The following is a 25029-nucleotide window of genomic DNA, read 5'->3' on the forward strand; positions in this document are numbered from 1 at the left end:
AAAATCATATGAGGACAGGAGTAAGGATAAACTCTTGTTCATTTTTGTGAAATCCAATCTTATTTCTCCTCCTTTTGTGTGTTTGTTCTATGTGCCAAATGGGTAAGAATGAAAAAGCAGAATGCCACGTTATATCTTTTCACTTTTTTTGTGTGTGACTGTTATGAATGTTCATAACTTGTCCCCTCCCTTTATGCTCCTTTCTTTCAAGTCAGATCTCAGAATGTGACATCTCAAGTTTGTTGGGCAACTGTAGCAGAGATAAGCAGTTTGGGAAGAAAATAACTATTGAAAACCTTGTGATTAATTCATACTGGACACTTTTTTTTTTTTTTTTTGTATCTGGTGTATATTTTTCACATTAGCTCTTTCCTAGGATTAGCAAACCAGTGCAAATCTTGTTTCATTCTGCCCTGGGTATTTAGTATAGTGCCAAGCAAAGCACAGATTAACATATGCTTACTCAGGATTAAGGATGATTTTTTTAACTCTTTTGATAGGAAGTAAAATAGAATCCACAATCGTTTCAATGAATGGGCTTATTTTTTGTTAGTTCCAACAACAAACCCTAAACCTTCATCCCCAAGTTTCTACAGACTTTGGTCTATACTTCATAGTGTCAAATGGCAAATAGCAGTAACCTTATTTTATCATATTCTTAATTTGCTTCAATCACTACAGTGCTGCGTATGATTGCTCACTGGTGAAGAAAAGGAGAGCTGAAGAGCAGGCTTTGGGTGTTCCAGTCAACAAGAGAAAATCCCTGTTAATGAAGCCCCGACACTACAGCCCAAACACAGGCTGCAATGAAGAACATGACGCTAGGGTCGAGGCAGAGGAGGATGGTGGTATCCTGGAAACCAGCGATCACCCTACCACAGGTAGCAAGGAGAAGCACCCCAAATGTTACCTACTCCCTGGCACCAAAACTCAGTCTTAACTTATGTAGAATATACGGTCCTTGTGGTTGTCAAAGCATATTCTAATTTGGAAGCAAAATCAAACATTTATTTCATTAGCATCCATTTATTGAGGGCCAATTTTTTTTTCAATCAATAACTGTAGAATGTCTAAAGATGAGTACCAGAAGGTCCTTGCCCTAAGTCCATTTTCAAAACACAGGATCAGACCGTGCCTCTTTTTGAAGAAATTTAAAGATACTAAGCCTTAATTTTGAAGAGTACCTTCACTCCCTGGTAGGGTAGATGTTTAATGTCTGAAAGAACACTTCAAAATAAAAGGAAAATTTAAACTTTAAAATATTTATGATATGACATATATGAACAAAACATTTATTTTTGTTTTATAAACATATATATTATTTAGCTTCCCAAAATGTAACTGGTGATAACAATGTGGACCAATGCTGGTGGACTGTGACTATAATATTTTCAACATTTTTAAAATAAATATTTTAACAATGGACTGCAGAAGAGAACTGAAGTTGACAATCTAGAGTCTTCTTTAGGAGGAGAATGATACAATATAGAAAATTTATCACTGTGCTCATTATTTCTAAAATAAATAATTTTAATCTATAGGCACCCATTATGTTTCATGAATTCAATTCTTCACTCACTCATCAGATGCTGTTTACATGCTAAGTGATATGTATTTACTATTTAAAAATTTTAAGATGTGTTTCTCCCCAGTTCATGGTCATTACTGTAGTCCCGGGTAGTCACGGTGCCTCCAGGAGTTGGAATAGCACTGACTACATTGAGCATAAGGTAGAAATTGAAGGACATGCAAAATATCTCAAAAAATCTATGAAATAAATAAATAAACGGAAACCTGACAATAGAAAATGAAATTAGGTACACATATGTTCTATGTTCTATTAAATACAAGTTTTTTCTTTTTTTTTCTTTCTTTTTTTTTTTCTTTTTAGGTGAGGCAACCCTTAGTTGACCTCACAGATTGCAAGGACTTTGTCAGTTTACAATCTCTTATTTTTTTTATTTTTTATGTCTACAGCATCTGGTCTTCCTAGGTGGTCTCCCATCCAAGTACTAACCAGGCCCGACCTTGCTTGGCTTCCGAGATCAGATGAGATCGGGCTTGTTCAGAGTAGCATGGCCATAGACCAAATACATGTTTTTATTCTGAATGTGACTTTATAAGGAATCAAAGTATACTAAATAAATTATTTGAAAAGAAGTATGCATTATACAAGCCAAAGGCAAAAGAATTTTTAAATTACAAATATCTATTGTTCACAGAATTATAATAATAACAATAGGTGTTAATAGAAAAGATGCAAAAGCATATCGACTAAGTAAGCACAAATCTAAGATCGGAATCATCAGATCTCCACTAATCTTGGCTTTCAAGTAGTTTGAAATTCTGTAGTTAAAACAAAGTTGTATTCTGATTTGACAGTGTTTAAATTTTATGACTTTTTTGTTTTCTTGAATTGGATTTTTTTTGTTGATTCATGAAAACTGCAGATTGAATCTAGAAAGTTCTTAAATCAGTGTGGTTAGACTTGAGATATAATTCATCTTGCTAAGATTAATTTGCCAAATATTTAAGAAAATGGGTATCTTTTATACCAATTCGTTCTTGCAAGTGCCATGAGTTCAAGGATTGTAACTTCCAACTGACTTCCTGCCTTCTACTGCAGTCATGTGATCATATAGATGCTTATATTAACCAAGAAAATATATTGTTAAAATGTACTCAGTTAAACTTTCAATTATAAGTACTAATGGACATCTATTTGTGGGTTCTCAAATGTTAATTATTTTTAGAACAAGAACCACTACTACTAATAATGAATATGTTGAAATTATAGCAGTAGTGGCCATTATTTTTAAATTCTTAATATATAAAATGATAAATTATATCACTTAATCCACTCAACAATGACATGAGATAGACATGATTGTGGTCACAATATCGCAGATTAAATCATTGAGGACCAAAGAGATTTAATGCTTAAGGAAATGCAGCTTGTAACTGTTGAAAAGAATGTAATTAAGAAACAATTAAAGGACAAGAAAGATAATTATTTCCCAGCTAACCGTGCTCCATAATCTAATTCTCCCTGAGTTCTGACTACTTTCAGAAAGCAGACTGAGCAAAGTTTCTACAACGTTATATCACAAAGTCACATTTCCAGAAATGACAGGTCACAAATACTTCTATCTCTGGTTAAAAAAACAAAACTTTAAGTTGTCTTCAGTCTTTTGAGCAAATTACCCTCACTCTCTGGAAGGAAAGAGAGCTAAGTTAATGCCCAAATCCAGTGTTAGGGCTTTTCGTCTCCCATCTCATTTACTGTGAGTACCCCAATGTCTTTACCTGGCCAGGTATGTGCCCAATCGTGTCTTCAGCAGGCTGTTCAGATGACAGAGAGGGTATAATGCTCATCAATGCTAAGATCATGAGCTTGTATTGATTTAATGGCAAAACTACACCTTGTACCCTCAACTGGCTGTCTTTCAAAGAGCTGCAGATATGCATTAAGGGCAATGAACAAAACCAAGCAGATACTCCTCTTCACTGGGGCAAAGAGAAGCCAAGCTTGCAAAATACTACGAGGCAGCAAGACAAGTGTATGCTTTCCCAACGCAGACAAGGAAAAGAAAGGTCACCTTGAAATGAAATTAACCCAGTGTGGAGTCCCTATTTTGTAACCACAAGCTCATGATTGAGGGAAATCTGTCAGTTACAGGAGTGCAAGGGGCTGAGATGATATTTTTAACACATACTATCTCTCAACAGATAGCAAATAAGAAAAAAGCCATTCCAATTTTAGAACCTTGAAAGACAAATTTACTTCCCTAAGGCTTTTCTTCCCAGCAACATTTACATATTAAAGAGACCTGGAAAACTAGCTTACCTATGAAAGTTACTTAGACAGTTACAGAAATGGAATAAAAATCTAATTATAATAAAATCTAGTTATACTAAAGGAGTCAAACCGAAAATGTGTTGTGATTTTCCAGAGGATTTTTAGCCAAAGAGATTTCTCTCCACGTTGTGCATTGTGGATCGACCCTCCAGTTTCCCAGGGCAGTTGGTGAGCTTTGCCATAGCATGTGTGGCATGGGCGGTCATCCAGGCTGAGACTTCTTGGCACTGTGGACTGTATTCTTTCATAGGGCTTATTTTCACTAGTTATTCTAAATGAAAAACAGGCCCCACCTCATTTACATGGAGGGTCTCATGTACCTTTTCCCATTACTATCTTCTAAAATAGAATCTGGGGCGGGGGGAAACAGAGAGCCATCATTTACTGAAAACCTTTTATATGTCACCTGCCCTCCATGAGCTCCCGTATGACCTCTACAATGTGCCTTATTGTGCGGATGAGGAGGCCAAGATCAGAAAGGTTTAGGGACCTGTCAGAGTTCACGCAGAGACGAGAACCAGGACTAGAATCAAACTTAGGTCCCTCTGAAGGCTGTGATCAGTGGCAAAAACACAAAATAAGTCTAGGCCACCTGGGAAAATAAAAACACACTAGCATAGAGAAAAGTAGGCAGCCCATTACAAAGCTAGGAGAAACAAATGCCTTGTCATAGATTGTGAGGTTCAAAAGCTCACTCAACTTTGTTTTTTTTCTTATAATTACAGTGAAAGCCAGGGAGAGGTGGGTCCAAGGAAAGTTGGTTTGCAAGTTTGCAGACCATTCCTGGAAACCATCATGTGCGTTGCACATAGGCCCCTCTATCGGCAGGACTCCTCTTTTTCTGAAGAATAATTAATAAATATTTTCTTTTAGCATATAACAAACAGTTGAACCAAACAATTATGTAAACTGGAAATGACCCAAAATGCTAGCAGTTGGCAGCAGCACAGTGAAATGCATTGTCGTGCACATGTGCATTTTTGTCACTCCCGCCTCTCTGGTGATCTGCACTTAATAGGAATATTTTAAACTATGTAGCTTAGCAACAGAGGTAATTGTTGCTTTCTAGAGCTTTTGTTAGCACTCTAACACAGCCCAAATATGCATAATTAGGTATAATGTCTATAAATCATTATTGTACACATGTGGGTAGTTAAGTGGAGTGAGAGAATAGTTCAATGAATTGAGCATATTCACTGAAAATGCTTTTTATTTGTTTTCTGTAGTTCATAATACTTTAAAATTATCATAACCCTTTACACTTCTCTTAATCGCCAACCGTGATATTGAGAAAAACTTCATTTGCATTTTAGACTATGTTTAATATATTATTTAAACCTGGAGTTCCTCTGATATGAATTCAGGGGAGGATAAACCATCCTATGAAATATTATGTGCTTGTTTATCCAGCCTCTTTTCTAGGAAGTAAAATGTTAAATTTTTCAGTTTATGTTGAATAGATCCCAACAAAAGACTGCACCCTATAATCAGTGTTATTTAAAGGGTCTGGTGTTGTGACTAAATTCTTCCCTTCATCCAAAAATGCTTTTAGTTACTATGGCAATATTTACTTGATCCTGGCAGTCCAGTGTTGATTTAGGGAGATAATTACCAGAAAGGAAGATGATGGAGATGTATTTTTGAGTGTCCTTGTCAGAGACAATGTTTATAAAAAATTAAATGAGACAAAAAAAGGCACATTGTCTTCTGTACAGACACCCTCTCCTACAGCCCTCATATGGGATAGATGTGCTTTTCTTCCTTCCAAAGATGTTTATTAACATGGAATGCACTTCACTTGGCATCCTTACAGTCTTTAAGGGGCTTATTATTTAGTGTTTCTCATCCCCCAACCTCCCTTTTGAGACACAGAAATGATCCTGCTTCCTTTTTATTTATTATTAATTTTGTCTTAGTATTCACTAAGGGAAGCATTGCTGGGTTGCCTTGTGCATTTCTCAGCCTGATGTGTGGTGCAGGGTGCCATGCTTCCCAGACTACACCTCATGCTATGCCAGAGTTAGATCACCAGAGAATTTACATGCTTTTTTGGTGTGTTTCCACTGGGAGAATCTTGTCACCCCAACTGAGCCACTACCGAGAATGAAAGAGGGTGACAATAACAACTGCACTGGGACAATGGAGATCTAGTGGACTGTCCTAGGCAGACTGGCACTTGGGAGCCTGTTCTCAGTCACAGGGCTTCTTGACTGTCAAGATTCCAATTGGCCCTGTACCGAGAACTAGTTAACATTCAACATCCTCCAACCATCCCCATCTCTTGTCTCATTCCTTTTTACACAAATGCACACAATTACTAAACTAGAAAATATGTTACTATTTAAGACATTATTTGATCATGCTAATTTTCCCATTTTCTTGTATTTCTCTTGGCTTGGAATTCTTGTGTGACAATTATGAAAGTGTTCAGTAAGTGCTAAAAGCTTTAGAACTTTTTCTATGTAAATGTATTTTGTATTCTAGCTAACATTCCATAAAATCTGAAAATATATTTGAGAAACTGTGAAGGTAGAGAACATAAACCAAATAAATTTTGAAAATATATTGCCACATTAACAAAAATCTGATGAATATTTCCTTTATAATGTATAGTATCATGTATATTTTATTTCCTTCTAGGTGGCTAAGATTTACAAATATAAGAGGTACAGTAACAATAATTTTAACATTCAGCACTCTGTTACTGTTATTTATGTACTTCAGTACCCTAAAAATTCTAAGTTCTTTATCTACTAAAAATTCTAATAGCTCATATCCTTAAAGGTAATTCGGAGAATATTGAGATCTAAGTTTTTTGTTTTGTTTTGTTTTGTTTAAGAGGATCTATATTTTTCTCCCCAAATGTTTTTAAAATGGATAGAGCCTACATATTCACATATGTCACATACATTTCCTTAAAATATTTTTGAAAATATTTCTTAAAATAATTTTAAATTATAAATAAACTTAAATAAATTTCTTCTTGTTTTTCAAATATTGGTTTTCTCTTTCCATAGAAGAAATCATGATGAAACCTATTGATGAGACTCTTCATTCAACTGCACAAGAAAACACCAATGGGAAGGAAGACAGATATGGCTGTTACCAAGAACTTGTGGTCAAATCTTTAATGAACTTGGGGAAATTTGAAAAAAATGCATCTCTTCAGACCATAAATGAAAACTTAAATGACAGTGGCATCCAGTCTCTAAAAGCAGAGAGTGATGATGTAGATGAATGCTTTATGATTCATTCTGATGATGGAAAAGACAAAATCAATGACTCCCAGCTAAGGTTTTGCTCCTCCGATGACAATGAAAGTAACTCTGAAAGTGCAGAGAATGGTTGGGACAGTGGCTCCAACTTCTCAGAAGAAACCAAACCACATAGAGTCGCAAAGTATATTTTAGTGGATAGTAGAAAAGACCTATTAGAAGTTCCCGAAATAAAAACTGAAGATGACAAATTTATCCCTTGTGAAAATAAATGTGATTCTGAACCAGAAAGGAGAGACCCACAGAATGCTCACATAGAACCACTGGATGGCAAAACCCAGCCCTCATTCCCTGGGATTGAGGAAGATGATAACCAGTGCTTGGCAGCAATGACAGAAGAGTCCGTTGACCTGGAGAAAGCCAAGGGGAACTTAAGTTTGCTGGAGCAGGCAATTGCTCTGCAGGCTGAACGAGGCTGTGTTTTTCATAACAACTACAAGGAGTTGGACAGGTTTCTACTGGAGCACCTAGCAGGGGAAAGGAGGCAAACCAAAGTTATTGACATGAGTGGAAGACAAATCTTTAACAATAAACGTAAGACATGTTTTTGCATTTATTTTAGAAATAAAATTTCTTAAAAGTTAGGAAAAAATTAGTAAGATTTAATAACTTCTTTCAGATAGCTTTTTGACAACTTAACACAATTTAAAAATCAACTTATATTATAAAATAAACAATCTCTAATTTTTCCTACTCTCCAGATTGTTCTCAGATCGAGCTTACAGTTTTGCAGTGTTTTCACACATGATAAAAGGATTATTTCCTCTATTTCCTTTAACTTGACTGCTTTTTAAAAATATATAGTATTTTTTAAGAAGTACTTTATTGGATATGTTAGAAGTACACTAGTACTTATAGAATTTTATATCATTGTATTAATCAAATCAATTCCAGAAATTTATTTTTCCTTTCTCATCCTCTTTCTGGGATCATCTGACTGCCTATGAGCTTCAAAATAATGTCAAACTACTTGCAAGTCAAGCAGGATGATCTGATCCTTCTTAGGATAAAACTGGATGTTAATGCTTTTATAAGCCCATGCTTTTTACCCAGGGCCCGCAAATATCTGGGCTAAACATGAATGACAGAGTAAATGTGCTTGGAGGAGACCTTAAAATTTTCCTCAGACTTTAGGAAAATTGTATCCCCTCTCTCATAAAGATAATCTCCTCAGCCCTCCCAAACCTTGCACCTGGTGGGTCTGGTGATGATTTCTAAGGTTAAACGCGGTTTCTCGAGTGTTGGTGCTTAAGTGTCTAGAAGGCTTGTTTAAGGTGAATATTTCCAGGATTCTATTGGGCTCACTGCTCCAGAACTTGACTATTTTTTAAGCAAGTTTCTCAGGTGACTCTTGGATACCCTAAAGTCTGAGAACCACAGAATTAGGGGAGTACCTTAGGGAAAATTAAGGTTATGGCCCCAAAGTGCTTATAAGGAGAATGTGTTAGCATGGTTTAGATGTTCTGATTGGTGGTATTTATGTAGAAATGAATGATATATTTTGTCATTTTAAGTATATTTTATTACTCACCTGCAATCTTGTCAAATAATTGTCTTGCAGCTCAGAGCTTAGAAAATGAAAAATAAAATAATGTCATGTAGTGAGGAATAAGGTAATGCTATGTACACATACTGTCAAGGTTGGGATAGAGACAGAATATCAACACTATATGTAGCTCTGTGCACACTAATATACAACGGTTGAATTTACCTGTGTGCGTGTGTGTGTGTGTGTCTGTGTATGTGTTTTAACAAACTACAAAATCAGAAAAGAAGATTAAATTTACTTCAAATTCTCCCAACTCATAATTTCCAAAATACTTGATTTCATTCATTTTAAGATACATATTTTCCCATTTCAACATCTCTGAAATCAGAAGGGGCATAATTTAATTTTCAATAGATTTTTCTTCTTACTAGCACACAAAATGATGTTTCATCTTATTTTTGATGATATCTTCCTGCCAGTGAAACCCAGTATTTGGAGAAAGTTTAATTATTTGTTCTATAGCTTAAAATACTTGACAATCTTTTAGTCATTTTTGTAGAACTTTTAAAACTTTTGATTTTAAAGTTAACAAGGCAATAGAATCTGAGCTTGTAGATACTTCATGTTAGAGACTTATTAAATTACTAATGGGGCTGCATGAATCAGTAGTCCTCCCTTGGGGTGTTAAAAGCCTGTGCAAGGAGATCCAGACCAGACTAGTATAAAAAGATGCAATAAATAAATAAATATTTTTAAATGTAGAAGTTATAGGCTTAGCCTAGAGGATGCCTGCAGAGTCCAAATTAAGCATTCACTGTCCTGTTCCTTGTTCCAGATGTGGGAGCCAGTGGCAAAAGAGGTGCTTTTTTTCTGTCATGCATTCCATGCTTATAAGTTAACACTTGTCCCAAATGATAGCAATGCTCTCCAAAATACCATCCTGATTTTCTATACACCTTGGCATGTGACTCTACTGTTAAGGAGAGAACACTAGAATTTTTAAATATTGTTTTAGTCAAGACTTTTGATAAGTCAGCAACTCTAAAAACAGTTTGGCTATCCTGTTGCTACTAAGCATTTAGTGAGACTTTAGGTCACAATATAAGTAGAGTCGCCATATGATTTATTGTACAGCCTAGGACACTTGGAGTACAGGGGAATGATATGAACAGTTGCACAAGTGTATCAGGCATAAATTGGACAGTCCCAGACAAACCAGGATATAAAGTCACCAAGGTATAAGGTCACCTTCATTATGCAGCATTCTACAAAGAAAATCAAAGAGGAGGAGCCAGGCCTCAAAGTCAAGGGAGCTCTGGCTTCTTATCGTGCAAACAGGTTCTGCCCTACAGAGCATTTAATCAGAATTTTTGTTTCACCCACAGAGGAGAGGCTTGCAGACAAAGGTGCATGATGAACTGTCAGTGGACCACACCTGGTCAGGTGCCAGTCCTGCCTTATCTCTCACACCTTCTCTGGCTTCCTGTAGACAAATACTGTGGCAAGGAGAGGAAACACTCGAGTCCAAAGCTTTCAATGTGTTTTAGAAATGTGGCCTCGCCTGGATGAGATCCAAGAGAGGAAAGGCACCAAAATACACATTGCTTCTCCTTTTTTCGAATTCTCATATTTCACTATCAGCAAACTTCAAAGATTTTGACTAATGGTCTACACATATTACATCCCAAATCAACTTGAAATTTGACAACATTGTTGGATTAAACAAAAAAATATATAGATAAAATCATAGACCATGTCAAAACTTTTAACATGTCCCTTTGTCTCTTACAGAATACAGAGTACATTCTTGACATCATGGCATTTAAATCCTGTCTCTCATTAAACAAAAATGCCTGCTACTCAAGGCATCCCTGTCTTGGCTGTTCCTTTCTCACAACTTAGAGCTTTCTTTCCTCTCTGCTCTCCACCCCGTCACTATCCCCAACCCCCTGCGCTCCATAGATAACTTGAAGGATCCTTGGCTCCTCCCCTTTTGCTGAAACCATGCCTTCATATAATTGCATTACATACAACCTGCTGTGCCCATCTGCCTAGGACCGTTTATGATCCAACAACTGGGGTGGCATGCTATTGCACAGAGACACGCCTGTTCATGGCAATATTCGGCCCTGGAGACGGCTGCTGCATCCTGCGGCATTGCCCTGCTCTCGGTGCCACGCTTGGAGCAGGAGCATATGTGCCCTCTGCATCCTCCGGGCAGGACTCTGCCCGGGATTCCATTGTCAGCAGCTTTCTGGCGGCAGGATCATACAGATTATTTATTTTCACTCTCAGCATCAAGTGTATTCATGCTTCTTGATACTTCACATTCTGAGAAGCCTGCAGCTGCCTGCGTTCCACACTGGTCCTTTCCCTGATGCCCCCATGCCGGTTCTGCTTCCGGTTCCTCTAAATGCTGGGGATGCTGAGTGGCAGGCTTGTCCCAATGACTGGTATTATCATTCTATGCATGAGTGAGGAGGGGCAGTTTTTAGCTATAAGAATGCATTTCTGTTTTCAGTTCATCTACCATCTCAAGCACGGGTATGAAATTTTCTAAGGAAGACCTCTTCTGTGTTAGCTCTAACCTCCATAGTATTCATGTTAGTCCATGTTTATTTTATATATTTATATAAGCCTTATTCCAACCCTCAGCAATGTATGTGCCACCAAATTAAAACCCGAGCTTGTTTTTAGCCCTTCCCTCTAGGCTGCCATCCTATGCCGCAAACGCGTTACCAGGTGTCCCTAGCTCCCACCTGTGGCCCCCACCCTAACCTCGGGTCTTTGGCGGCGCTTCACTCTCCAGACCACTCGAGGTGGACTCCACTCTCTGTACTTCCCCTCTAAGTCTCCCACGAGAGTGTTTCCTTGTCAAATCTTCCTATTGCTTCTGTTTTTAGTTTCTGCAGAGTAAAATCAGCAGCTTCTCCCTAGTCACTGCATACTGATCCAAAATGGCAACCCATTGGCATTTTGGAACTTTGGGCCCCTTAAGCCCTGCTGATGGGTTGGGCATGGCACGAGATGGGATTCTTGACTCCCTGTCCTAACTCTCATCAGAGCAGGTCCCACACATGTCCAGGAGCAGCCCCTGAGACCTGAACCCTAGGGCCACATGCTTTTGGGGACCCACAGTGACAAGGTCAGAGAGGTATTTCTCAGATATGGTGGCTTCTTTGTTTTGTAATTGTGACTTGGCTTTTACCAGACTTCTTCAATAGTTTGGGTTAAAAAGTTTTTTTTTTTCTTCTTTCCCACTTTTTTTTTCTTTTCAGGAACGCGTGCATCCTATCATGAAGAATTGATTTTTCATAATGAGGCTCCAACTATATTCTGCAATATGACAACTTAAAACCATCTCTGTGTTTTAACACTCCCTTGCCCCGTGTCAAGCCTTTGCTTAGGAAACCGAGAAAATTGAAAACATTTTTTTTATGTTTCCACAGGTCTTAGTTGAGGGTCTTATTCAAGGCAATGTGAGAAGAATGTGTATGATGATAAAACTGAATGAAGTGAGAATGTCACCCTGCAAGGCCACTCTATTGAAAGGGAAGGGAAAGAAGAATAACCAAATGAATCTCTCAATTTAATTTCTCTGTAGATTCACCAAGGCCTGAAAAGAGGGAGACCAAGTGCCCCATCCCTGGGTGTGACGGCACGGGACATGTGACAGGACTCTACCCCCACCACCGCAGCCTTTCAGGGTGCCCCCACAAGGTGCGGGTTCCCTTGGAAAGTGAGTACTGCTTAGCCCTGAAAGAAGCAGGTGTTTTGTTATAAATGCCACAGCATCACAATGTTATTTTCTTATCTGATTTGGAATTAAGGATGGAAACATAAAGTTCGTCTAGCCTGGTTTAAAATATCGTATACTAATAGAAAACATGAGATACAGTCAGGCCAATAGATCAGGAGATGACTGACATTGAGAAGATAATTTGTTACTCACAGGTCCAAGAGGAGGGGACAGGCCACACCAGGCAGGGTCACATGGGACATCACCGGTCAGTCAGGGGGGGGGGGATTGTGAACAAGAGCCTTTACTGTGACTTCCATGAGAAAGAGCAGAGTAAGCAGGCTTAAGATCAGCTAGCTTGAATTCTTTCAGTGGGCTCTGGGATTTGAGGGCTGTCTGTAGTTTTCTGGTTCCTGACCCTGGACAATTAGGGCAGGTAGAGCGTTTTATGATGTGTGAGAGCCCATGAAGGAGGTAGTTGGGTGAGGGCTCAGAACTGGTTGGTTTGCATTTGAAAAGCGTTTACTACCTCTAGGAATTAGGTAGTTCTGGGAGGGGCAGTCTGTCCATGGTTAGCAAGGCTCCAGATGCCAAAGCATCAGCACACAGAAAATAAAAGACATGGCTAATACACTGTGACTGCACAGTCCTTTCTCACTTGGAGGCATGCTTCCTTAAGCCCACAAGCAGTGTTAGCCTAAGTGCATCATCTAATATGGGAAGTGCATCACATCACCAATGTCCTCCCAGGCCATTCTGCACTTAGGGACAGTGATATCAGGTATGTTGCCCCAGGACACCCTACAGCTATGGGCCCTGAGCAAGAGCAAATGTGAGTTGGTCTCCTCACCCACAGCCCCACTGTGAGCTAGGAAACTGAAGGAAAAGGAAAGGGCCGCCTCCTAAGTTTTGAAGTATCTGTGATAAGTCCTCTACTTTTTAAACCTGTTTGTGAAACACCTCTTGGGTCATACAAACCACAATGAAAGAATGCCTCGACATCACCCTTCTCAAAAGCACTGTTTTTTTAAAGCACTGAATCTAACCAGTTCAGCACTGTCCCACTGAATTAGCGGTGCCCCAAACTATTGATCAGATTGTTCACTCATCCATGCTCTTTCACCAGTAATTGAATGGCAGTGGCGGTGGGGAGTAGGGAAGAAGGACAAAGAACCAAAATAGTATCTCTTAGGAAATAAAAAAGACTATATTCAGAACTTCACACTATTGGGAAAAGATAGAAAGAACTACTATTTGACAAATAATGGTTTTGAGTCACTCCAAGAAAAAGCACATAAATGTAAAAGTAGAGCTATGAGCTTTTCAGTTTAAGTTAAATACAAGTAGAATATTCTCATTAAGTCTAGTGTTAACCATAACATGAGGTTTAGAAAAACTAAAACTTAAACAAGCTTGCTGAATTAATTTTTGAATTTCTTACATGTTCATTTATTTTAACCTGAATATCTATGGGGATGGAGCATGGTGGATTATCTAACTAAATTCATTTGAATGTAAAGTTGAGAAATCAGTGTATTAGTGTGTTATGTATTTATGGTATATTGTTTTTTTCTTTTTATGTGATATTTTGTGCTTAGTTCTTGCCATGCACGAAAACGTGCTCAAATGTCCCACCCCAGGATGCACAGGAAGAGGGCATGTGAACAGCAACCGCAACACCCACAGGAGGTAATTGTGATGAGTTGCTAATCTTTTACATTACAAAAAGAAGTGAGAGGAATGTTCCATCAAGAAAATAAAGAACTAACAATGTGTTATCAAAATCACTGGATTAGTATTAAATACCTTACCACCTGAAGGAGATAAAAAGTATTCTCAATTTTGGCAAATAAAAAAAAAATGACTTCATTAGTTATTTTCCTAGACATTTTCATTTAGCAGCCAGTTATGCTAACAGAGAATGTTATATTTGAAGACTAGGGCTATGCATTCACATAGTCATACAAGTTATACAGGTTTTCTTTTGCTCTGGATCTTCACCTTAGCTGTTTTGACAATGAAAAGAGTTGCTTAAGGGTTATCTTCAAGCCTATCCAATAAGCATTAAACAGGTACCAAAAAGGGCTTCAATATACTGTGGTTGTGACTATAAACCAGGATGAAGGTAAACATTATTTCGTTTCTTTGTGATCCACCTCATTGAGATCACAACTAACTTAAAACACATGTGTATTTATACACAAATGTATTGTGTATATGTAAATATTTTAGTGAAAATAAATGCTTTTTATCTTATGTATGTTTTACATTATGTATAGATGATATGGTCTTGAGATACTATTTAATTCATAAGCATATTGTCAGATACCTTCATATTCTATCCTTTAAACTATGATATCAAACTAAGTCCCTAACATTTTGCTAAAGATCCTAATATAAATCATGGAATATCATGCTATATTTATAGTTGTACATGTTGCAATTGGAATAAGCACATTCCACCTAAAATATTATGAAGTTTCAGAATAATTTAGTTATTACTCTCTTATGTAATATTTCGATTTTAAAAATGAGGTTGTTATCTATCACCACTGAGATGGGGTTGAGGGACAGATGTTGATACTTATAGTCTACAAAACCTTTAGGATCTTTTAGTAGGAGAATGGTACTAAGTGGACTATTGATATGACTTAACATTTCATGCATACCAAGTATGCTATGAGGTACACGCTGAAGCAAATTACATTATCTTTTAAACTCAAATCCTCTTACCTTTTTTTTTTTTTTAACAGTCTCTCTGGTTGTCCAATTGCTGCAGCTGAAAAATTGGCAATGTCCCAGGACAAAAATCAGCTCGATTCTCCTCAAACTGGGCAGTGTCTTGACCAGGTTCACAGGTATGACCTTCCCTTGATGTCACTGATACTCTATTTGTGCCATGCTCCTACATAATGGCTCTGTCACCCCACATGTGCCAGTTCACTATGGTCTAACCTTTGTTCTCAGCTACCAATATCCACTTGAGAGGCTGGTCCAGTTGATCAAACTATCACTTACAGAAACATCTTAGACTCTCCAGACGTTTCACTTGAAATTAATCTGTATGCAAAGGTAACATAATGTGGCTAAGTCTAAAAGAAATAAAGTATATGATAACATTATTAATCAAAATTCTCTGTCACTAAATGAAACCCATCTCACTAGTCAGAAAAGCTTATCTTTATGATTGACTTAAGCTTTCTGTCCAGGGAAAATGCCATCATAAATCACCTACGCTTACTTAAATTATGTGATGTTATATATTTATTCTTCTGTTCCACATATACAGAGTTTCTTTTAACCAAAAATTAATTCCGTGAGTTGATAACTATTAATAAGTTATCTCTTATTGGTCCTAGGTGTTTCACAATATATAGTAGTTTGGAAGAACTTACTTATACCTAAATAATAAACTATGTATGATGCCACTTAATGTATGTGAAGTTATGCATTTATTAATATAAAAATCATATATGTGAGAAAAGTGATTTAGCATTAAAACCGATAAGCACATCTTCATTGTTGTTCCTGAGACACTGAAATGCAAAATAGTGAGAATATTTTTGATATATGACTTCCCTTAATATGTGCATCTATAGATTTAATTAAAAGAGTCAAAATTGTCACTCAGATTACATGAATGAAGAACATATGTCAAGCAAAGAACATGAATTACTGAATAACTAGAAATTAAAAATCTTATAATGAGATTCTTAGTATTCCTATAGTCTCTCATTTCTCCCTAAGTAGGTTATTTATTAAATATAAAAATAACATTACGTTTCATTTTGCTCATTTCTTAAAAAATAAATATTGTTTTAGAATAGAACATTTAGGTAATATTAAGGGTATTCACCAAGTTATATATACACTAAGAAGATCAATTAATCAAATATTTTTATGTTTCAGCTGAAATTTTTTTATCAAACCCAAGAAAACTTTCCAAAACTGATATTCTGATGAATTGGGCATGCTTTGTTAGAAAGCATATTAATATGTGTGTGTATACATATATGCGCATATATATATCTTGTGCCATGAGACCACAAGCACAAAAACATTTGTGTTCTCCTTGGCTGGAATTGGTACTACACAAATATGATGCCCTTGTTTAATTCAAATACAATAATTCTGAAGGAATATTTAATTCATATTTAGCTTCAATTGGGATGATTTTGTTGAAAAATGTAATGACTATTATAGTCCAGTGATTTAGATTCACACTGAGATAATAGCAATTTAATAGATAAAATACTGAAGTACTATTTTGAATACTATTTAAAATAGCAAAAACATTCAGACTGAATTTGGTGAGAAAGGTGAAAAGCCTAAAAAGAAACTCGCAAGTGAGGAATCAAATTTCTGGTGCTTACGTTGCTCCTTTTGGTTGTTAGGCAACTTCCTGTCAGTTATGCTGAGTGCAGCAGTGCTCAGCATTGCTTCTTCTAAACAGAATATAATGACTTTTCCACTCTAGTTACAATTATGACTTTTCACTGCTAATCTGATCAACGATCCTAACAAGCAGAAAGCACACACCTTGTCAGTGCCCTAAAAATAGTTATATGGCACTTTTCTCTAAGGAGATCAAAGTGCTAACATGCATCAAATACTTGCTCCTTGTGGCATTTACATAAGATGAATAGAAGATTGCCCATCTCTTTTTTACTGATGGGAGACTCAGACACACAATATGAAGCCTCCCCTTCGCCACCCAGAACCCAAAGCGCCTCCTCCCTATCTCTTACTCCTGGTGCAGAGCACTCTGCTCTGCCGTGCTGTGACCACAGCTCCTTTCCAAAGCGCAGTTTCTCTATGGATACCTACAGGCATGACACATCTGATCTACTTTAAATTCTGATGCTAATACACTCACCCATAGTTTTATCATATTTCTTTTCAACACTTCAGGACAAGCTTGGTAAAACAAATTGAATTTAATTTCCGATCACAAACCATCACCTCTCCCAGAGCCTCAGCGTCAAAAGAACAAGAGAAATTTGGAAAAGTACCATTTGATTATGCCAGCTTCGATGCCCAAGTTTTTGGTAAACGCCCCCTCGTACAAACAGGTCAAGGACAAAAACCACCGCCATTTCCTGAATGTAAGCTTTGAATTCTAATACTTATTTCAAAAAGAAAAATGAATATTGTATATGTATGTGCTGGGGGGGTACTCAAATATGCTACTTATTGCTGCGAGGAAAGAAAATATATTGTACCGTGAAATAAAATAAAGAAAACAATGATAAATTGATCAATGTTACTGATTTTACATGAAGTTACACTGAACATGGTGACCAGTTAATGGATTAATTATTTTACAAGTATGGTGCCATTGTTGAATCTAAATACAGTAATTCTAAAGAAATATATTTAATCCACATTTGGCTGGGATTGGGATTAATGTACTGAAAACTGTAATAGCTATTATAATAATTTTGATTTATATTGAAATTATGAAAATTTAATAGGCAAAATATTGAAATACTACTTAAAAGATTACTTAAATCAACAAAAACATTTTTGTTGAATGTAGGAGAAAAAGTGAAAAGTCTAAGAAGAAACTTAGTTTAGGAATCAAGATTATACTAGATTTTTTTTGGAAAAAATGTGTGGCTGTGAAAATGTTTATCCACAGATTTAAGAATCGATGTAGAAACATTTAAAATGTGTTAACACTCTGATGTTAACACATTCATATAGAAGATGTTTCCATAACTCAAAGATTGTATAACATATAAAACTTGGTATTTTCACTAACACATTTCTTTAAGAGGCCTTAAATATTTTAATGACAAGGAGAGAAAGTGAACCTTGGAAAAAATCCCAGGAATGATTTCTGCATTATGATAACTTAATCATAAGAGAACAAGCAAAATAATTCCCCACTTTGCATTCTCCAGAGACCATGAATTTTATACAACATTCTACAATTACACAGAATTCCTTTAGCTCACACCTGGTTACCTAGACTGAGTGCTCTTAGGAACACAGAATATGTGTTTCATTCTGTGATGTCGATCACCTCTTTCAAAGAACTAGAATGCAGTAAAAAACCCAGCAGTAGATAAAAAAGGAATTTGCCCATAAACGAGAATTTGCCCATTATATTCCAAAAGATATTTTATCTATTGTTGCCAAAAATAGGTCCTAGCCTACCTAAATAACCACTGAAAATCTGTTAGATTCTAAGAAAAAAGAATACATACACACATACACACAGTATGTTTTATATCTCCTCTCTCTACCTGTCTATCACTTATCTATCATCTATCTGTCTATCTATCTATCTATCTAATCTAATCTTTCTATCTATATAATTTTATGTATAATTTTATACAGGTTTATTACATATACACAAAATATACACATATACATATATGTTTAATTCAGGTGAGGTTAGTTAATAAGAACAATCTATGTTCTCATATAATATGGATATTAGTCTAAAAATGCAAAACATTCAGTGAAATTTTCATATTTTTATAATTATAGGAATAACATCTGGCAATGTTTTTAAAGTTTGTTTTATAAAAAATAATGATCAAATATTTAAAATAAATGATATTTACAGCTAAATAAACAACTAAATACTTTTATATGATCCCATGTTAAATCTTGGGTGTTTCACCAATAACCTTGAGTGATGTTTACAAACACCCAGAGTGAAGAGAAATATGTTTAATTCTCTCTCTCTCAGCAATACCTTGGTGTCCACAACAGACGCACAAAACAGAAACTCAGCCTTGATAACTAAATTGCCTTTCTGCTCACCTTGAGAACATTTTCTCTATCCCCTACTCACCACGTGCTCTACCTGAATATGCAAAATGCCAGCTCATTAAAGACTGTGCCATCTATTTAGTTTCATCTAGTTGGATGAAGAACAACTACTGGTTTAAGTACAAAACAAATCTGTGTATCAATAAAAATGCAGTTCATGTTTAAATATAACTTGTTATTGTAAAAATAAGTATCGAAAGGATATATTTTTTTTCTCTGCTGGAATTACTGGTCCTCATGCATACATAGTTTGTAAATATACAAGCCTGAAGCCCCTATAGTCCCTGATGTGTTTTCGTTAGTGTGGTTTTTAATATACAGTTTTTGCCACAAATGCTGCCAGTGCACCTGCCCCATAACATTAGTTATGGAGTTTTTGTTATAAGAAGTATAAATACAAAAAAAAAAAAAAAATTAAGAGACTAGGCATTCTTTCCCAGCAATCACATCATTTGATCTGTGAACTTCTATGAAAACCAGTCTGAATAACCTTCATTTAACATACCAATGGATAATGGATGATGTTTTAATTTAGTCTTCACATATTTTAATGTAAGAAGTTATATCTTTAAAACAAATCAATTTAATGACTAAAACCACGTACTTGCAATTGCTAATCAAATCTCTTTTCAACAGCGAAGCATTTTTCAAATCCAGGGAAATTTCCTAATCGACTGCCTAGTGCAGGCGCCCACACACAGAGCCCTTGCCGTGCCAGCTCTTATAGCTATGGTCAATGTAGTGAAGACACCCACATAGCAGCAGCTGCTGCCATCCTGAACCTTTCCACCCGCTGCAGGGAAGCTGCAGACATCCTCTCCAACAAACCACAGAGCCTGCATGCCAAGGTAGGCCAGTCCAAGAGCCTGGAGGGTGGGCCAGCGACCGAACCGTGAGAATAAACTGCCTTTCATGTTCCTAACCACATTCACTGCCACGCGCTCCCTGGCCCTACAGCTCAGCCCCTCCTCGTCTTAGGAAGAGGCTCAAAGGCACATTGACAGGGGTGAGCGTCGTGGGTTCACCCGAGGGTGGAAGAGTGGCCACTTCTGACGGCAGTGTGCCAAAGTTGGGGGAGAAGTGAGCTATGAGAGTCTTTTGGGGAGATTTACAGATTTCAAACCTATTTTCGTGTTGAGGAGTTTGGCACACAAGAAAAGAGGATCGCCATTAAAATCAGTCTGAACAATGGAAGCTTTTCACTGTCTCAGAATCAAAGGTGGTAGGAAATATTTGATTAAAAAGACTTGTAAAAAATTGAAAAATTGACTCAGGAAACTTTATTATTGTGCATGTTACTATTGTATAACATAAAATAGCCCAAGTTGCTGTAGTATGTGCTCTAAGGACACGTAGTAAAACCTGGACATATTAAATCAACAAGAGATAGCTTAGGGGGATTTGAAAACTGAGGGCATTCAAATCCAAAATCAAATTCTGTGAAGTTTATGAGGATGCCACATTTCTGAAGCCCCTGAAGTTAATCACATTTCTCTAATAACCTTGCCTTTCCAACTAACAACGACAAGTCAACATTCATGTTTATGACACTTTGATGGAAACAAGAAACAGAGACCCTCCAGGTCTTGCCCTTGAGGAAGAGGGCCTGATCACACTGCAGTGTCACCGTGATCCTCAGAGGGAGGTGGGACCGCCCCTGCCGTCAACAGGAGCCAGTAACTCCTATCGACACAAAGGGCTCAGTTAAAATAAATCATTTCTCCATCTAGATGGCTGAAGCCAGCTGATAAAGCATGTAGGCTTATTCAGAGAAGAGATTTTACCCTAGCTTTAAGTAGAGGATGCCCTGGGTTAAACTCTAAACCTGAGACTCAGGCGATTAAACGAGATAGCTCTCTTTTTCCCTTTAAGCACAGCCCCATCCCCGTTGTGGTCAGCTGCTCACCTGTGCCGTGCCAGGCCTTCAGGAGAGCGGGAACACAGTGCCATGGAGCATTTGACAGAAGAATCAGAATTAGCTTCTGGACAGATCTGAGCCAAGTAAACCCCAGGAAGAGTTGGTGGCCAAAAACCACTCAAAAACAATTTTTAAACAAATGAGGTTCTTAAACAAAGAAAAATACCACTTCTAAAAAATATAAAGAAAATACCAAGCTATCTAAATTCAAAGGAATTTGAGTCAGAATACTTACATAAATAAATAATCTAGATACTTTAAAACGCAACTTCAGTTATTTTTAAATTCATTTTTAAAACCTGAATAAATTTCTTTTTTAAAGGTATATTATAATATGCAGCTAGTTGCAGAAATACTAAAGTATCTTCCTTCTTAGTGCTTTATTATTTGTTTGTATAGGCTGTTCTATTAAAATTAAAGTACCAATATTATAATGATTAATGCTACTTAAATCACTTGAGTAAATGGTTCTAGGTTGAATGCTTCCCATGTGCATGCATAGATATTTTTTATTCCTCAGAATTCTGCCTTTAGCCTTCAGTTCTTCTGTGTTCTATTATTTCCTGAAACCAAACAATGAATCAAACAACAATGACTAAAATTTGAGGACATTTTCCCTCATCAGTGTATGTTTTTCTTTTTAAAACACATTTCTAGTCAGAAACATGACTAGTAAATAGTCACATTTCAAAACTTCGAATAACCAACTTCTGGGATGCGTTTTTATGCTCCTGTTAGGAGCACCCTGTGTGTCGGGGTTGCCCCCACGGAGCAGATGCACCTGCTCAGGGTGACAAGGAGTGCCACGCCAGTTCTCAACTTCCAAACTGCCAACCAAGTCTTAACTGCAAAAGTCAAACCATTGATGTGATGATGAGGAGGGAAGAGACAGAATGTGCACAGATCGACTTTTAGAAGGAGCTTGTTGTTCTGGCAGCTTTAAACACCATTTTCCCATGAAAATTGTCCCGTTTGATATAGTGGTTGTTAAAACAGGATAAATATGGTCCCCTACAATGTCATTTTAGGGGAATGCAGAATCCTTTTTCCAGGCGTGCATTCGCACACAACTGTAACAATTTGCAGAATTCTGTCATAGTTGGATCCTATTTTCTGAATATAGAAGAGAACCTCATAAATTCCAGAAACCACAAAAAAGTAATTATTGTAGCAAAAAAAAAAAAATGAGACAAAGCCAAAGTAATTAATCCTGAAAAATGGCCTCTGATCAAACAGTGCCCAATGTGGGTCATTTCTATTGTCAGTGTTGCACTTTGCTCTGTGTCTTTTACTTAACATTGGATTAAGTATAAACTATCTTCCCCTCCACATTGAACATTAGCCTGATTCTCTCTCCACTATGATTTTTTTTCCTCCATGGCAGGTTGTTAGTATGTTTATTTCTGGTAGCAAAATCCATAGAGCTCTTGAGTTCTCTATTAAGAACAAAAGAGCTAGAGATAAACAGCTTTTCCCTACCTTGACTTGTATAGCCAAGCATTTCTGATATAGCAGAAGGACATTTTGGCAGATGGACTCTTAGCTATACCAAAAAAAGGTCATTAGGTGCTGGACTACTCAAGCCCAAGTTAGATTCCAGCACAGATTCTGCCTTCAAGGAGCTTACAGTCAAAGGACAGAAAAAGTGGTTGTCCAGGTGGAGAGCTGGGCTTTCAGAGGTAATGTTTATTCTCATGTCCAGGACAGGCCTGGGTGGCTTTGCAGGGTTTTTGATGGGAACTTGAGCGAGGGCTGATTTCTTATTTCCTTTCTGCCTCCATCAGTCCTTTCTTCTACATAACCAGCTTCTGTGACTTAGCACAAAGAGCCCAATAGGAGGACAAAACCCAGATCATGATGTCACACGGGCACAACCTTTTTAAAAACAAGCTTAAGTACACTACCTTCATATCCACTTTTTGGAGTTAATACAGATTTTTTTCTCAACTAATTCCAAGTTTAGTGGGAGATCCGAATTCATGATTTGCAAAATCCCCACTCTTATAGAAGATAAAATAAGCAGAGGCCATTTTCAGAGAGGCAAGAGAAGTCTGAGTTCCTACACACTAAAAACAATGAAGGGCAGATGATATGAACGTGTTAATATGTTCTCCTTCTGAAGCTTCTCGGCCTCGAGTGGCTGTCTGCCTAACACTGAAACACTCCCTTCATCAGCCTCTTCCCAACCAAGTACTGAGTTATTAGTGCTAACATGGCCCGTTATTGCTCAAACTCAAGTCCATTATATCCTGAATGTAAGTCTTTAAATGACTTATTTGTTAATATACAATCCAGCATTACACATCTACACTGCCAGAGATCTCCTGTACGTGTATTAAGTATCTCTTTGAGGAATCAAGTCAGGAGAAAAATTTGTGATATCAATACTCAGTGGATATCATAATAATTAAAGCTAATTTTGTCTGAAGTATGAACCTTCTTTGGAGTCTAGTACTTTCATTGGTTCTAAGATTTTTATAATGTCCTTTATTTCAATTTGGAATTAATATGAGTTTGTAAAACATCCATGGACCACAGCTCCAAACACTCTCTCTCCAGTCCAGCAACTGTTTCTACTGATACAGGAACAGCATTCAGTCATAATGGGTGGCAGGCACTGAGTGAACATCCCAGTTTGAGTTTGCAGAGCACTTTTCTCCGGCCCCGTAAGAGCGTGTGCCAGCACATGTCAGGGGCTCTCCCCATTTTAACTCCTTCCTCCCACCCTCATCAACAGAGGTAGAAACATACTTCACAGTCTATCTTTATCCTGATCACTGCTGCTTGCCAAGCATTCTGTTGTTTGTTTTGGTGTTTTCCCCACCTGTTTAGACAAAGTGGCATATGCACAGTGTGCCTTAAAAGAAAACAAAAAATTGACACTTGCTTGAAATGTTTAAAGTTCAAAGTCTGTTTTGTGCTTGAACAAGGCCTGGAAACAACATGATATCATATCTCCATTCTTGCTGCCTGATATCAGAAATAGCCTGGTGGCTCTCAAGATAATTAGAATCCAAAATTGGCCTTTTCAGTAACTTTAACATCAGGACAGATTATACTATACACTCTGAGTGAAATGCTATGAGGAGCTCAGGTCAAGGATCTCAGGGAACAAACTCATACATGTGTAGGGAAAAAAGATATTTAATAACTGACACTTTACCTCAATGTACAGTAGTGTAGAGACATGTCTCTTTGATATTCAAAATCACAATCAAATTATTAGTAGTAGTAGTAGTTGTCATTTATAGAATACTAGCTATGTACCAGGCACTGTAAATAAGCACTTTGCCTATATTAATCCTTTTTAATCCTTCTAGAAACTCTGTAAAGCAATTATTATCCCATTTTGCAGATGAAGAAACAGAAGTACAGAGATATTAAATAATGTTCTCCTAGGGGCACAGCTATAACTGTTGAAGCTGAAATTTGAATTCACATACGTTAGACTTCTTATCTTCTTAAAGATCTTGTCATTACCTGGTATACAGACTACTGGTCCACCTAAGTTTTCACTGACTCTGATTCCAGGCATCGGACAAAGATTTTTGGGAAATTTCATTTTAATTCCATACTTTATGGCAGACACTTCTCTGAATTACATTCTATTTATATTGAGTACATTTCACATTTATACTCTTAATTTAATAGTTTTAATAATTACTATTTAGTAACAATTATTTTCATTTTATTTGTTTATTATTAATAACCTGCCTGCTTTGAAAACTTATTTCAAATAAGCTTTCAATCCTGAAAAGATACTCTCAAACACCCTGAAGCAAGAATGAAATAACAAGAAGAAAAATGAAAACCAGGATTAATTACAGCGGAAACCTAGGCTGAGGGACACTTAATTTTGCACTTCCTTTTAGCCGAGTCATAAAGAAAAAGGTGGTAGGTGATCTATCTTGTATCAATTGAAAACTTGCCAAATGGGAAAACAATGATGTCTTATTCTATAAA

The 25029-nt window shown here is 36.9% G+C and overlaps 1 protein-coding gene and 1 pseudogene across 7 annotated transcripts in view; one reads left to right on the forward strand and one right to left on the reverse strand.

Annotated features, from left to right (window-relative positions):
• The window catches only part of LOC120607253 (suppression of tumorigenicity 18 protein), a 261461-nt gene that overhangs the window by 198238 nt on the left and 38194 nt on the right, over positions 1–25029 (forward strand). For all 7 annotated transcript variants that reach the window (XM_039868954.1, XM_039868958.1, XM_039868953.1 and 4 more), the window contains 7 exons: positions 682–881; positions 6877–7668; positions 12228–12362; positions 13961–14051; positions 15116–15220; positions 17274–17467; positions 19785–19996. In XM_039868954.1, coding sequence (XP_039724888.1) covers positions 682–881; positions 6877–7668; positions 12228–12362; positions 13961–14051; positions 15116–15220; positions 17274–17467; positions 19785–19996 — 1729 coding nt within the window. The remainder of the gene's footprint in view (positions 1–681; positions 882–6876; positions 7669–12227; positions 12363–13960; positions 14052–15115; positions 15221–17273; positions 17468–19784; positions 19997–25029) is intronic.
• LOC120607656 (uncharacterized) lies at positions 1969–2087 on the reverse strand (annotated as a pseudogene).

The sequence above is a fragment of the Pteropus medius genome, unplaced genomic scaffold (genome assembly GCF_902729225.1).
Source record: "Pteropus medius unplaced genomic scaffold, Ma_sr-lr_union100, whole genome shotgun sequence".
Lineage (NCBI taxonomy): Eukaryota > Metazoa > Chordata > Mammalia > Chiroptera > Pteropodidae > Pteropus > Pteropus medius.